The sequence below is a fragment of the Hordeum vulgare genome, chromosome 5H (assembly GCF_904849725.1).
Source record: "Hordeum vulgare subsp. vulgare chromosome 5H, MorexV3_pseudomolecules_assembly, whole genome shotgun sequence".
Lineage (NCBI taxonomy): Eukaryota > Viridiplantae > Streptophyta > Magnoliopsida > Poales > Poaceae > Hordeum > Hordeum vulgare.
In genome coordinates, this window is record NC_058522.1 from 7563294 (window position 1) to 7577215 (window position 13922).

Consider the following 13922-nt stretch of genomic DNA (forward strand, 5'->3'; position numbering starts at 1 on the left):
TTCACCTGAGTGGGCCTCGGGCCCATGACGGCGGGGAGGCAGGCCTGGGGCGGACGTGCGACTGGGCCGAGGGGAGCTCTGCGGGAGGAGGCCGGCTGCGGGGCTAGTGGGCCGAGGGTCCAGGGGCGCAGTCAACGGCCCGGAGGAGGGTTGATCGTCTCCTCCCGTGCTCCCCAGGAGCACGAGGGCACGGGAATGGCGGCGGCGCCCCCACTGCCGGTGGCGTGCGGCGTAGGGCCACGGAGGAGAGGCAGATCCGGTAGACCAGGGGCGGATCCGACCTCGGGGACCCGTTCCCAACGACGGAATGGCCGGCGACGAGCCCGACGACGACGCGGAAGGTGCGGGGCGGCGGCGGCTGCTGGTGGCCTTGGGGAAGCCAGGGAGGCAAACCATGCGCGGGCGGCGGCCGGCTAGACCTGGCGGTGGTTGCCGACGATGGCGAAGCTGCTGCAGCTGCTCGGGGTGAGGGCTGCGCTCGAACGGCGGCGGCAGGAGGTGGGAGGCACAGGGCAGCGGGGTCGCGCGGAGGCACAGCGCGCAGATGGGCTGCTCAGGGCCCAGATGGGCTCGGGCAGGCCCCGATCTGGGCTGGGAGGGCCGCGCGAGGAAGGAGACAGGGAAGGAGGCGGCGGGGAGCTGGTTGGCTGGGCGCGGATCCCAAGGAGGCTAGGGTTAGGCCAGATTAGAAAGGGCTAGCCTTCCTTTTACAACAAGAGGGGCTAGGTTTAGGGATAGAGACCGTTTTCGGGCCGTTCGATCGAGATCGGACGGTCCCCGAAGTGTCCTAGGTTTAGGTTTGGCTTGATGGGTCGTGCAGCATGGCTTAGGCAGAGATGAGAGGGAAGTAGTGCGGCGCGACAACGAATTTTCAAACACCGACAGACGTCCAACGGTAGACCGAATACGGTGCCGCTACGGTCGACCGTTTCGGTACCAGACGATCTCCGATCGCGACGAAATTCGACAGGCGGACTAGCTATATTAAAATAAGACCGCACGTCAAATCTCAACCCGATGAGAAAAAGTTTTACGCACACTTTTAAAACAGGTTTTCGACGATGCCGCGGGCGCGCGCGAGTGCGGTCGGGCTCAGAACGGACAACGACGAGAACCGGCAACTAACAACGGATGCAAGTTTGAAAACTGGCGGCAACGGAGATGCCGATGCAATGCAGATGATGCGCATGATGCGATGATGACGCGACAAAAGAAAATAGACACACGACGAAAACGGAATAAAGGGGGAATCTTCTGGAACGTCGGCATCGGGCTGTCACAAGCCCCTCCCTTCCCCTATATATACCGGGCACTTTTGGCCATTGGGAGATAGACTTTTCCCTCTCTCTCGGCGCAGCCCTTCCCTTCTTCCCCTCCTCTCTGCCGGTGCTTGGCGAAGCCCTGCCAGGAGACCTCATCTCTCCATCGACACCACGCCGTCGTGTTGCTGGAGTTCGTCCCCAACCTCTCCCTCCTCCTTGCTGGATCAAGGTGCGGGAGACGTCACCGGGTTGCACGTGTGTTGAACGCGGAGGTGCCGTAGTTCGGCACTAGATCGGAATCACTGCGAGTACGACTCCATCAACCGCGTTCTAGCAACGCTTCCGCTTAGCGATCTTCAAAGGTACGAAGATGCTCTTATCCCTCTCTCGTTGCTGGTCTCTCCATAGGAAGATCTGAATATGCGTAGGAAAATTTTGAATTTATGCTACGTAACCCATCATTCCCGACGTGCATCGTCACCTCGTCCTTGGCCAGTCTCCGCTTATTCCGCAGTTCCTGCTTTGAGTTGCAAATGTGAGCAACAACACCGGTATCAAATACCCAGGAGCTACTACGAGCGCTGGTAAGGTACATATCAATAACATGTATATCACATATACCTTTAACGTTGCCGGCCTTCTTGTCCGCTAAGTATTTGGGGCAGTTCCGCTTCCAGTGACCTTTTCCCTTGCAATAGAAGCACTCAGTCTCAGGCTTGGGTCCATTCTTTTTCTTCTTCCCGGCATCTGGCTTACCGGGCGCGGCAACAACTTTGCCGTCTTTCTTGAAGTTCTTCTTACCCTTGCCTTTCTTGAAACTAGTGGTTTTGTTGACCATCAACACTTGACGCTCTTTCTTGATTTCTACTTCTTCAGACTTGAGCATCGAGTACAACTCGGGAATGGTCTTCTCCATCCCTTGCATGTTGTAGTTAAGCACAAAGCCTTTGTAGCTTGGTGGGAGAGACTGGAAGATTATGTCGATTATAGCATCATCCGGAAGTTCGACTCCAAGTGAAGTCAGACGATCGTGTAACCCAGACATTTTGAGTATGTGCTGACTGACATAACTGTTCTCCTCCATCTTACAGCTAAAGAACTTGTCGGAGACTTCATATCTCTCGACACGGGCATGAGCTTGAAAAACTAGCTTCAGCTCCTGGAACATTTCATATGCTCCGTGTTGCTCAAAACGCCTTTGGAGCCCCGTTTCTAAACTGTATAACATGCCACACCTAACCAGAGAGTGGTCACACTCCGTGTTTGCCAGACGTTCAGGGTGTCCTGGGCTGCTGCGGGAGCGGGAGGGTCACCTAGCGGCGCATCAAGGACATAAGCCTTTTTAGCTGCTTCAAGGATGAGCTTCAAGTTGCGAACCCAGTCCGCATAGTTGCTACCATCATCTTTCAGCTTGTTTTTCTCTAGGAATGCGTTGAAATTGAGGTTGACGTTGGCCATCTACAATATTTATAAAGACAACTTTTAGACTAAGTTCATGACAATTACGTTCATTTAATCAAATTAAGTATGAACTCCCACTTAAATCGACATCCCTCTAGTCATCTAAGTGATACATGATCCATGTTGACTAACCCGTTTCCGATCATCACGTGAGACGGACTAGTCACCATGGTGAGCAACTTCATGCTGATCGTATTCAATCATACGACTCATATTCGACCTTTCGGTCTCTTGTATTCGAGGTCATGTATGTACATGCTAAGCTCTTCGAGTCAACCTAGGTGTTTCGCGTGTGTAAATCTGGCTTACACCCGTTGTATGCGAATGTTAGAATCTATCACACCCGATCATCACGTGGTGCTTCGAGACAACGATCCTTCGCAACAGTGCACACTTAGGGAAATACGTTCTCGAAATTTTAAGAGGGGTCATCTTATTATGCTACCGTCGTTCTAAGCAATAAGATGTAAAACATGATAAAAATCACAATGCAATCATATAGTGACATGATATGGCCATTATCATCTTTGCTCTTTCGATCTCCATCTTCAGGCATCGCATGATCATCATCGTCACCGGCGTGACACCATGATCTCCATCATCATGATCTCCATCATCGTGTCTCCGTGAAGTCGTCACGCCAACTACTACTATCACTACTACTATAGCTAACCGTTAGCAATGAAGTAAAAGTAGTAAGCACATGGTGTTGCATCTCATACAATAAATTAAGACAACTCCTATGGCTCCTGCCGGTTGTCATACTCATCGACATGTAAGTCGTGAAACCTATTACAATAACATGATCATCTCATACATCATACATGCAACATCACAACTTTGGCCATATCACATCACATGTCAAACCGTGCAAAAACAAGTTAGACATCCTCTAATTGTTGTTGCAAGTTTTACGTGGTTGATTTGGGTTTCTAGCAAAAACGCCTTCTTACCTACGTGACAGCCACAACGATGATATGCCAAAGCTATTTACCCTTCATAAGGACCCTTTTCATCATATCCAATCCGACTAGAGTAGGAGAGACAGACACCCGCTAGCCACCTTTATGCACGGTGTGCATGTCTGTCGGTGGAACAAGTCTCACGTAAGCGTACGTGTACAGTCGGTCCAGGCCGCTCCATCCCACAATACCGCCGGAAAAGAATAAGACTAGTAGCGGCAAGCAAATTGACAAATCATCGCCCACAACTTTTGTGTTCTACTCGTGCATAGAATCTACGCATAAAAAACATGGCTCTGATACCACTGTTGGGTAACGTAGCATAAATTCAAAATTTTCCTACGCATATTCAGATCTTCCTATGGAGAGACCAACAACGAGAGAGGGGTAAGAGCATATTCATACCTTTGAAGATCGCTAAGCGGAAGCGTTGCTAGAACACGGTTGACGGAGTCGTACTCGCAGCGATTCAGATCGCGGTGTGATTCCGATCTAGTGCCGAACTATGGCACCTGTGCGTTCAACACACGTGCAGCCCGGTGAGGTCTCCCACACCTTGATCCAGCAAGGAGGAGGGATAGGTTGGGGAAGAACTCCAGCAGCACGACGGCGTGGTGTCGATGGAGAGATGAGGTCTCCCGGCAGGGCTTCGCCAAGCACCGGCAGAGAGGAGGAGAAAGAAGGGCAGGGCTGCGTCGAGGGAGAGGGAGAAGTCTATCTCCCAAGGGCCAAAACCCCTCTCTATTTATAGGAGGAGGGGGAGGGCTGCGCCACCCCTAGGGTTCCCTCCCTAGGGGCCGGCGGCCACTAGATGGGAGAGCGGGGGGGGGGGGCTAGGGTGGGAGGGGGTGGCGCACCACCTAGTGGGCCTAAGGCCCACCTGCGCCTAGGGTTGCCCCCTCTCCCCACCACTTGCACATTGGGCTGGTTGTGGGAGGCGCACCAGCCCACCTAGGGGCTGGTTCCCTCCCGCACTTGGCCCATCTAGCCTCTTGTGGTCGTTGCCCCCCTTTGGTAGACCCCCGGGGCCACCTCCGGTGGTCCCGGTACGTTACCGGTGACGCCCGAAACACTTCCGGCGTCCAAACCCATCCATCCTATATATCAATCTTTACCTCCGGACCATTCCGGAGCTCCTCGTGACGTCCGGGATCTCATCCGGGACTCCGAAAAACTTTCGGTAACCTTGTATAACAATTCCCTATAACCCTAGCATCACCGAACCTTAAGTGTGTAGACCCTACGAGTTCGGGAGACAGGCAGACATGACCGAGACACCTCTCCGGCCAATGACCATCAGCGGGGTCTGAATACCCATGGTGGCTCCCACTTGCTCCACGATGATCTCATCGGATGAACCACGATGTCAAGGATTCAATTAATCCCGTGTACAATTCCCTTTGTCTGTCGGTATAGAACTTGCCTGAGATTCGATCGTCGGTATACCAATACCTTGTTCAATCTCGTTACCGGTAAGTCTCTTTACTCGTTCCGTAGCACGTCATCGTGTGACTAACTCCTTAGTCACATTGAGCTCATGATGATGTTCTACCGAGTAGGCCCAGAGATACCTCTCCGTCACACGGAGTGACAAATCCCGATCTCGATTTGTACCAACCCAACAGACACTTTCAGAGATGCCCGTAGTGCACTTTTATAGTCACCTAGTTACGTTGTGACGTTTGATACACCCAAAGCACTCCTACGGTATCCGGGAGTTGCACAATGTCACGGTCGAAGGAAAAGACACTTGACATTAGAAAAGCTTTAGCATACGAACAATATAATCTAGTGTTATGCTTAGGATTGGGTCTTGTCCATCACATCATTCTCCCAATGATGTGATCCCGTTATCAATGACATCCAATGCCCATGATCAGGAAACCATGATAATCAATTGACTAACGAGCTAGCCAACTAGAGGCTTGCTAGGGACATATTGTGATCTATTTATTCGCACATGTATTACTGTTTCCTGTTAATACAATTATAGCATGAACAATAGACGATTATCATGAACAAGGAAATATGATAATTCTAGGGCATATTTCCAACACTTTATTCATAATTTGGACACTTTAATTCCCCTTCATTGTTTAATTCCCAGCAATCAACTAATATTTTGAGTGAACTGTTTATTTTAGACCTTTGACGATCATATCCATGGTCATATCATATTCTATATATATTACACCGTTAAATGTATTACTTTTATCTATATTATGACTTGTTATCCACATATATGTGATAGACATGGGACCCGGGTCATTTTTGTCCTGGGTCCGCCCCTGAGTACTACTCCCTCCGTCCTAAAATAAATGTCTTAACCTTATTATAACTTTGTACTAGCTCTAGTATAAAGTTTTGAGACAGTTATTTTAGGACGGAGGGAGTACTTGTTTGTCAATGTATGCATGTGTTGGAGTGCCTGCTTTAGTAACATATAGATAAAACGTATCTAGAGCACCAGAGATATTATACGTACAATATGATGGGTTTGGTCTGAGCCCGCTAGCCAAGCTTATGCCACTAAACATATGGCAGCTCAAGAATGTCTGATGGTCACGCCTAGATAGGTGCAGTACATGCATGCAAAAAATCCAGTGTCCCGTTTTATTTTACTAGCAAAAGGGCCCGTGCGTTGCAACGGAAGAAAAAATACCACACGCTTTTAATTTTTTTATAATCATTTTGATTTATTAAAATAATAAGCTAACTAACTAATGTACTCAGTCCTATCCTATTATGTTGAGAAATCAACCCGTCCATTGTTAATTCCACCACGATGAGAAATTGAGCGGGACAAGCAAAGCAAAACAAACAGGCTACGTGAATTGATCGATGGACTGTTATCTTATTTCACTCATGGGGTAGAGAATGTGGGATCAGATGACAAACTAAAGGTGGTGTTCCATTCTCTCTCTACAACAATGCAATCTTACATTCAATACATTCGTTCATCAGCAAACAAATTTCCACAAAACAAAATTTCTTGCCGGTGCTTGGCACACGGTTGTAGGCATGGGGAGGGGATCTCACTAGATGATGAGTTCCTGCCGGAGGAGGGGATACGATGAGGGTTAGGCGCCTCTATCTGGCCATAAGGAGTCGTAGTTGCCGCGCCATAACCTCAGAGTTCTCCGTGTGAGGCATCGAGGCCTGCCTCCAACTGCAAGTACTTCGCTCCGCCGTGCCTTATCCGCGCGCCGCCGCCGTTCTGCATCGAGCAGACGCATCATCCCAAGTCGTTGTAGCTGTCGCGTTGATTTGATCCAGAAGCTGTGCTCGAGCGCCGAAACGGGGGCAGCAAGCGGGCAGAGATACGACCGCGGAGGCAGGTGGGTTGAGATCAACAACAGTGGTGGTTGAGGTCGGCCGCGGCGGGCGAGTGGTGTGGTAGCGGCCTGGGCACAGGCCAGGGTGGACCAGGGTCGACGCGATGCGCTCGAGCGCCGCAACAGGGGCAGTGAGAGGGGAGAGGTACATCCGCGGAGGCGGGTGGGTTGAGATCGGCAGCGATGGCGGTTGAGGTCGGACGCTATGGCGAGTGGTGTGGCGGCGGCCTGGGCACAGGCCAGGGTGGCCCAGGGTCGACGGGAGGAGGCGATGCGTACGGGTATAATTTTTGCAGCGAATCGTTTTTTCTTTTTGCGTTGCAGATAAATGATGGAGCGCGGGTTGAATAACAAAAATTACAGGGGCTTTTTTATAAAAATACCGTGGTGGGTTTTCCGACGGAAGCAATAACCGCTTTATTATTAGGTATAGATTTGCCTTGATATGGATGTGTGGCCATACTAGAAAGGACCGAGTTTGCGTTGATGATATACGAGGTAGAGTTGGGATAACAACAATTGGAAAAAGCTTGTTCAACATCGTCTAAGATGGTTTGGACATATTCAACGCAGGACTCTAGAAACTTTAGTGGATAACGGATGGCTAAAGCAGGTTGATAATATCAAAAGAGACAGGAATAGACTGAACTTGACATGGAAGGAGTCTGTAAAGAAAGATCTGAAAGGCTGAAGTATCATCGAAAAACTAGCCATGGACAAGAATGCGTAGAAGTTTGCAAGCCATGGCCAAGGTGAGGTGGGCACCATCCGGTTTAAATAAACAACCTTCTATTTTTCTAGAACACTAATCAATGCAAGCAATGATGTTATGGCCGATGGGCCAAGCACACACTCGTGAGGCTTAAAATTTTTGTTTCTGAATTTTATATATTCAAACTCCTCGCGCCCAAACCTTGAAAATTACATCAATCTTGGATACATTTCAAACACATTACAATTTCAATGATTCAACCCACTTTTCACTTAATCAATTTCAGTGTGTAAAATTATATTTTTATCTGACTGAAATAAGTTTATTGAACTAAGTGAAATTATATTGATCAAAATTAGTGAAATTTATTTTTGGAAAATAGTCCAAACAACTTTCAAATTGAGTGGAATCTATTTTTCAAGATAGCCGAAATCTAATTTATTTCTGATGAGTTAAATTAGTTTTCTGAAATGAATGAAATAATAATATAGTCAAAAAACGACTTATATTAAGTTATAGAGGAGTATGCTTTTGAAATAAGTGAAATTACTAACTTTGAATTTATTTAAAAAAATGAAAATTAGAGAAATTTGTTTTCTATCCAAGTACAATTACTATTTTTTATATGAGTGAAATTATTTTCTTGAATTGAGTGAAATCATTTTCTGAAATATGTGAAATGTTATGTTTGAATTGAGTGAAATCACTGTTCGAAAGGACTGAAGTTAGTTTTTTGAATTAGAGAACATTTTTCTGTAAATGAGTGATTTTTTTCTTTTATTGTGTGAAATATGTATTTATTTGAAATAAGTGGAATCAACTTTTTAAAATGAGTGAAATCCTCATTCGGTATTAGTGAAATATGTTTTTGTCAATTAGAAATATCATTTCTTAAAGTGAGTGAACTTATATTGAATTAACTGAAATCAGTCTTTTGAAATGAGTTATATTATTATTTTTGGAACTAAGTGAAGTATGAGTTTTGAATTCTGTGAAATATGTCATTTGAAATGAATGATATTAACTTTTTGAAATGAAATTGATGTTTTGAAAAAAGAGAAATCAGTCTTATGAAATTTTAAATGGAATAAAATCTACTCAACACTTATATTGTTTGAAAGATCTTGTCATCAATAGTTCAAATGTATAAAAAGGTTCAAAGTTGGAAGAATTGATCTCTCACAAGTAAATAAAATACTAGCATTTCTTAGTGGGGTGAGGGGCCGGGGTGGGGGAAGCTATGATGGGTGTGGGGAGGGGGGAAGCTATGAGTATGCATGCGTATATTTCCGTGAGTGGATCTAAGTTGGTGGAAATATGTTCATGTATCATAAGACAGTGTTGGTCTTGTAGAGCGATGTATTGCACATGAAAATGTTTCATTACTTTATACACAGAAGGGAAACATGCATTTGAACACAACAATCAGCGCTAGATTCTTCATGGGCACCTACCGGAACTGTTAGAATTTTTTTTAGCAATATATAAGTGGCCTAAAAATCTGCTTTGTATTACCCGATTTTTCTGACCATTTCTGCTTTAAGATACGTACACCTTTTATTTCTTGTACTTTCTATGAGTTGTTTTGGGCTGATTGTTTTTTACTAGCCACATATTCGCGCTAGTCAACTTATTAACGGGCTGAAGCCCATTACCTGTGTGATCTTTGGTCCCACCTCCCCTTTATTTATTTTTGTTCTGTTTTTTGCCTTTATATGCTTTTCCATGTACGTATTATTTTTTCTTTATCAGACAGGTTTGTAATTTTCTCTATTTTGAGTGCATTTTCGGTATGTTTTGTGAGTGTAAATGTAGACTAAAAAATAATATAAAATGTACGGGGAATGCATTATTATATGATTATTCGTTGCATGCCACAAAAAAGCGTTGTTCCATTACAAAGATGTGTGCAAGGTTTTTTCATATACTTTGTTCTTAAAGGGTAACACTAATACCACTAATTCATTGGTCCTTATAAAAAATCCTTATTTTGATCTATTTTGGTTAGTATTATTTTTTCTATCTTTTTATGGGTGATACCATATGGCTGTAGTTCATTCCTTCTTAGTATTATCTGCTTATTATGGCAAATTATAAAAAGAAATTTTGTGTGGATTTTTCTACTATTTTTAATGTTTTTATTTTACTTATTCTTAAATATTCTTCCTAAATGGCAATACCAATACCACTAAATAATTTCTTCTTTGATTGTTTTTCAAAAATTACATTATTATATGCTTATGCTTGCATATTATGAAATTAGCTATTTGTGTATTCTAGTGGTTCAACATCAAACATGTCCGACGTATACGTCACACTCAATATATTCTAGATTTTCATAAGATTTAATATGATTTGAATACGGGTATGGCAAGGCAAAGAAAGTTTGTATTTTGGCAACAATCATGTCCCTCAATCATGTCGGACTTAATGTGTTGTCGTGGAAAGTACCAATTTCGTTTTGACTATTCAAAGTTACTCATTTATGGTTGTTTTTTTATTTTTACGAAATTTGTTAAGATTACCACAAAAAAAAGTAACCAAAGTGGAAGGTGAGGTGTGTGTTGAAAATACGTCCGTTGGATCCATCGCAAAAAAAAAAACACGTTCGTTGGATGTTAATGGTGTAGGAAAATGTGTCTGGAATTGAAATAAATTTCAGGCACCTGGACACCTGGTGCATAGGCGCTCTCTTACTTTATATTTGTCTACCCGCAAAGAAAAAAACTTATGGAGTATATATCCACATATCTGCAGTCGTGCTGTGATGTGTTTGCTCGGTTTGTCCTGTGTGAAGAAAAAAAAAACGTCCCTCCTGGTAGCTTGTCGATCGTGAGGAGCTGGCTTGAGAATGGAATGCTATTTTGTCCGCTATACAAAATAATTCGATCGATCCGTGCAAGTCCCTCTCAAGTGCCCCGAATTTTCCAGCACAAGACGAATATCCATGAAGCGTTGCAGTTTTTTCCAACCTACTTCCTCCGTTCCTAAATATAAGTCTTTTAAAAAATTTCACTAGAAGTCTACATACAAAGCAAAATGAATGAATCTACACTCTAAAATATGTCTAAATACATCTGTATGTAGTTTACTAATGAAATCTCTAAAAGAACTTATATTTAGGAACGGAGGGAGTATATGACACGGCGAGAACGTTCAACAGATACCAGCTACCTAAGCCACGCCTGGCGTCACTCTCAGTGGAGAAGTTGCAAAGACCAATATTGGCTAGCATGCGATGTGGCAGATTTTTCCCAGCCAGCATTGGCCGGCTTGTAAATTGTCGTCCCTACCAATCTTGAAATATATTCCTTCTAGCGATCCTTCACCCAAGCTACAAAGTACTATAAATGAGCACGTCCTAGCCAATCCCTTGAACCAACAATACCACAGCAATCAAGCAAGCCAAGAAACAACAATGGCCGCCTCCTCGTCGGCGCTCATCATTCTCCTTGCCGCAGCCCTGACCGCGGGGGCTAGCGCCAGGAGCTTCTCCATCACGAACCGCTGCAGCTTCACTGTGTGGCCGGCGGCCACCCCGGTGGGCGGCGGGCGGCAGCTCAACGGCGGCGAGACATGGAACCTCGACATCCCCGACGGCACCAGCTCCGCCAGGATCTGGGGCCGCACGGACTGCAGCTTCAACGGAAACAGCGGGAGATGCGGCACCGGCGACTGCGGTGGCGCTCTGTCCTGCACGCTGTCCGGCCAGCCCCCGCTGACGCTGGCGGAGTTCACCCTCGGTGGCGGCACAGACTTCTACGACATCTCCGTCATCGACGGGTACAACCTCCCCATGGACTTCTCCTGCAGCACCGGCGTCAACATTCAGTGCCGCGACCGTAACTGCCCCGACGCGTATCACACGCCACCGGAGCCCAAGACCAAAGCTTGCAGCGGCAACAGGAGGTTCAATATCGTCTTCTGCCCATGATGGCCTAGCTCTACCATACGCATGCATGCTTGTCATGCGCCATGGCATGCCACAATGATATTTGTTGTACCGCTTCCATTTTCCATGTAATAATGGCCGTGCGAATGTGTACGAGTGTCCAATAAAGTCGATACATAATAAAGGTAAATAATATTATCATTTCCAGTTTAGAATATTTAAGTTGCCTTATAATATGCGGTGTCAAGAACGAACCTAGAAATTGAAATTTCTAATATTGTTCAGTTCTCCCCGTTTTGCTCAAAAACACCCCTCCCCGGCCATGTTTTCCAGACCTTTCAATGATGGTTTGTTCAGGTTTTCATGTATTTTGAAATGGTTCAAGTGGAGGCTTGACATGCATACACCCAAGTAGAACTGAAACTAGTGTGAAAATACAAACAAAATTCACTGAAATTTGTACCAAACATTATGAACCCATGGAACCACATCGAAACTCCTGTACTACATGCATATCGCCACGGTCGCACCCGACTCGCCCTGGCGCGCGCACGCACACGCACCTGATCCGGTCTTGCTGTGGCTTACAGAATTATTCCAACGGGAAAAAGTGGCTGAAATTAAAATAAATTTTGGGTATCCGATGCATAGGCGCTAGCATGAGAAGGGAATGCTAATTTGTCCACTATACAAGATAATTCGATCGATACGTGCAAGTCCCTCTCAAGTGCCCCGAATTTTCCAGCACAAGACGAATATCCATGAAGCGTTGCAATCTTTTTCCAACGGCGAAAACGTTCAACAGATACTCCTACGCCGGTTATCCTAGGCTCGTCGACCGGGTGAGGCTCGCAGATTTTTCTCGGCCAGCGTTGGCCGGTGCATACGCATCGATGTAAATTGTCGTCCCTACCAATCTTGAATTTTCCTTCTATCTATCCTTCACCCCAGCCTTCTACTACTATAAATAAGGACGTGCCTTACACCAGCCAACAGCACCACAGCAAGCAAGAAACAATAATGGCCGCCTCGTCGTCGATGCTCATCCTCCTCCTGGCCGCGGCGCTCGACGCCGATGCCAGGGCCACCAGCTTCTCCATCACCAACCGCTGCTCCTTCATGGTGTGGCCCGCGGCCACCCCGGTGGGCGGCGGCCGGGAGCTCAACAGCGGCGAGACGTGGAACCTCGACATCCCCGGCGGCACAGAATCTGCCAGGATCTGGGGCCGCACGGGCCGCAGCTTCAACGGCAACAGCGGCAGATGCAGCACCGGCGACTGTGGCGGCGCGCTGTCCTGCACACTGTCCGGCCAACGCCCCATGACGCTGGCAGAGTTCACCCTCGGCGGCGCTATGGATTCCTACGATATCTCGGTGATCGACGGGTACAACCTCCCCATGGACTTCTCCTGCAGCACCGGCGTTGCGCTACGGTGCCGCGACCCCAGCTGCCCGGACGCATACCACCAGCCCAACGACGTCAGGACCAAACCTTGCAGCGGCAACAGAAGCTTTCAAGTCGTCTTCTGCCCATGATGACCTAGATCTTGTTAGATTGATCTCTCGTTCAATGGGCCCAACGATCCATTGGAACCTTGACACACGCCCTGATCGGGGGCGTCCAGCCCAAGCAAGGCTGGTGGGCCCCTGTCGCGCAGTACTATAAAGAGGAGGTGGGGACCATGGCACAAGATACGAGGTTCGCCGCGCCACTGGTTCCCCACTCTCAACCCTAATCCGATCCAAAGGGTAGCACTAAAGCGATGGGAAGTCCATCACCGCCCCTACCGCATCTCTCTCTCCTTCGCCACCGTCGTCACCACCTCACGACGGTTGCTGGAGGGAGCTCATCGAGTTCACCATGAGGTAATAAATCACTATCTAATCCTGAACACATCTAGCCTAAGATCCATAGGATCTATCAATGGTATCAGAGCAAGGTTGGTATTAGATGTGTTTTCGGATGAAGAATGTACAAGTAAAGTATTCCCCTCTCCGATATGATCCCTACAAGAGGACAAAGAACAAGTAAGAATTCACCGGAGTTATCTCCGGCAAAGAAGCGCCGCCGCAAGGCTGCGCCTGTTCCTCTCGATCCCCACACACATCGGCAAGCCGAGGTGTGGGGAAGAAGAACCTACCTCCTCGGAGGTAAAGTATGGATCTGATTAGATTCAAAAGGAAAACAAACAAAGGAATCGGATTGGATCCGAAAAAAGCAAAAAAAAAATGCAAAGGAGAAGGGGAACATGCAAAGCAACGAAGTAAACACCCCAAACGGGGCAAAGGGCACCACCA

At 46.7% G+C, this 13922-nt stretch overlaps 2 protein-coding genes across 2 annotated transcripts; both read left to right on the forward strand.

The window, feature by feature from the left end:
• The first annotated feature begins 10954 nt into the window (after positions 1-10954).
• LOC123395588 (thaumatin-like pathogenesis-related protein 4) lies at positions 10955-11825 on the forward strand. Its single transcript, XM_045090608.1, has one exon. The coding sequence runs from the start codon at positions 10971-10973 to the stop codon at positions 11664-11666; it is 696 nt and encodes a 231-aa protein (XP_044946543.1). The 5' UTR covers positions 10955-10970; the 3' UTR covers positions 11667-11825.
• A 799-nt stretch (positions 11826-12624) lies between these two features.
• LOC123398981 (thaumatin-like pathogenesis-related protein 4) lies at positions 12625-13227 on the forward strand. The gene has a single exon (XM_045093420.1). It carries the CDS (start codon positions 12645-12647, stop codon positions 13158-13160), a length of 516 nt encoding a protein of 171 aa, XP_044949355.1. The 5' UTR covers positions 12625-12644; the 3' UTR covers positions 13161-13227.
• Positions 13228-13922: the final 695 nt, after the last annotated feature.

What these genes read in the sequence shown, in the direction of transcription:
- LOC123395588 (XM_045090608.1), top strand. Translation starts at nt 10,971, where the DNA reads ATGTGGCAGATTTTTCCCAGCCAGCATTGGCCGGCTTGTAAATTGTCG.
- LOC123398981 (XM_045093420.1), top strand. Translation starts at nt 12,645, where the DNA reads ATGGCCGCCTCGTCGTCGATGCTCATCCTCCTCCTGGCCGCGGCGCTC.